Genomic DNA, 1,610 nt, shown 5'->3' on the forward strand with positions numbered 1-1,610 from the left:
TGCGTTCTCTTATTATAATTTTCAGTCAAGAGTAATGCCACATTTCCCGCTATGACTTTATATATTTTGAACTTTACTTTGTATGACTATACACGGAATTCCATGTCGACTTCATATCTGAATGAAGTTAGACTCTAGAACTGTTTGTCGTGTGACAGTATTACAAAAACGGTTGTAAATGCAGGGTTGCATCTGCTATCAAGTGCTTTTGATTTATAAAAATGTCTTTTCACCTTTATGCTAAGTACACTTATGAGCGAAAAATATATTTTGATGATAGGCAGATAGTAGCCATGGGTTCCATGCTATAATAAAAGGTAAGATAGGGAATAGGAAGAATTGTTGCTGCGGGAATGTGCTTCCATTAAAAGACATTTTGAAAGTTCAGTGAGTATAACTGACACTATTTATGAAATGATCAGGAAATGTGGCCAAAGGTATGTTTCCTTGTTTTGAAAAAACAGCGAAAGTTGAAATGAAGGTTTAGTAGGGCATATGAGGTCATGATGGTAGGTTTTGCCATTTCTCTAACCCTTTGTAGATAATTGTGTATTAAGTCATATTATACGATATACCACACCCAATGTACAGGTGTACGTATACGGATTCTGTTATTCTGTTAATCAAACTTCAACAATCATTTTATGTGTAAGCAAGCGAGTGCGAGTACTTATATATCTGTATCGTAATAAAAAGAAATATCTAGAGATATAGATTTATTATTTTGTAAATCTGCAAAGAGTATTGCTAGTTTCAAGTGCTTTTTAATAATAGTAGCGAGGGGCATCGTGATCTGGAGCCGCGGCTGCTGCTGCTGCCTGCAGGTTGTACAGGCGGAAGAAATCAGCCTTGGCGGCGGCCACGGCGGCCGTGTCACCAACTGGAACAGGAGCGGCGCCGTAGGTCAGGGCGGAGTGGTGGGTGGCGGGTGCTGCTACGCTGACGTGCACCGCCGGCGTTGCGTGATGGTATCCGGAAGTACCGTAACGGTACGCGCCCACGGCAGCCAGCTGAGCGTTGTATGCCTGGAAGAAGGCATTGCGTGCAGCGGTTACCTCGTAGGTATCAGATACCGGGGTGATGGTACCGTCGACGCCCGCCGGGACGGTGGCTGCCACAGGTCCTGTCCACTTCCGCTGGTAAGGGGCGCCGTACACGCCGTAACCTCCGTAGGTGGCCTGCCAGGTGGAGGCGGAGCACACTCCCAGCACTGCCAAAATTACCTAAGAAAAAATAATATTTAGATTTTTTTTTCATGTATGATTTTCTGTTGTCATTTCTGAGGCCAACTGCATCAGGCACACAAAACAATCTATTCAGGAACCAAATTTCAGTAAAAGTTACCAGAGATTTCATGATGTCCTGTTTCGCCTGTCGTGAGTCGTACTGCATGGCTCTTGCCTCGTGCACAGTATTTATAAGACCTGCATCAGTGCGACTTTGGTGGGCGTGGCTTGACCCTGAATCAGCTGAGGAAGAGGAGGAGTATTCTGAGCCAACAATTGTCTTCAGATTACTCCATATCCTGATGACTACTGTTATCTCAAATTTCCATGTTTTCTTAACATTTGTAGGGATTGACCGAGCCCTCTGCAAAAGTTTTTTTTTTT

At 43.6% G+C, this 1,610-nt stretch overlaps 1 protein-coding gene across 1 annotated transcript; it reads right to left on the reverse strand.

Annotated features, from left to right (window-relative positions):
* Positions 1-740: 740 nt before the first annotated feature.
* On the reverse strand, positions 741-1,604 carry LOC119593278 (cuticle protein CP1499-like). Its single transcript, XM_037942208.1, has 2 exons — positions 1,345-1,604; positions 741-1,223 (listed from the first exon to the last, which is right to left on the reverse strand). Exons 1-2 carry the CDS (start codon positions 1,390-1,392, stop codon positions 765-767), a joined length of 507 nt encoding a protein of 168 aa, XP_037798136.1. The 5' UTR covers positions 1,393-1,604; the 3' UTR covers positions 741-764.
* Between the last annotated feature and the right edge of the window lie 6 nt (positions 1,605-1,610).

The sequence above is a fragment of the Penaeus monodon genome, chromosome 32 (genome assembly GCF_015228065.2).
Source record: "Penaeus monodon isolate SGIC_2016 chromosome 32, NSTDA_Pmon_1, whole genome shotgun sequence".
Classification (NCBI taxonomy): domain Eukaryota; kingdom Metazoa; phylum Arthropoda; class Malacostraca; order Decapoda; family Penaeidae; genus Penaeus; species Penaeus monodon.

Coding starts and splice junctions, on each gene's coding strand:
- LOC119593278 (XM_037942208.1), bottom strand. CDS start 1,392: ATGCAGTACGACTCACGACAGGCGAAACAGGACATCATGAAATCTCTG. Junction 1,224..1,344: donor AGGACATCATGAAATCTCTG/GTAACTTTTACT, acceptor ATTTTTTCTTAG/GTAATTTTGGCAGTGCTGGG.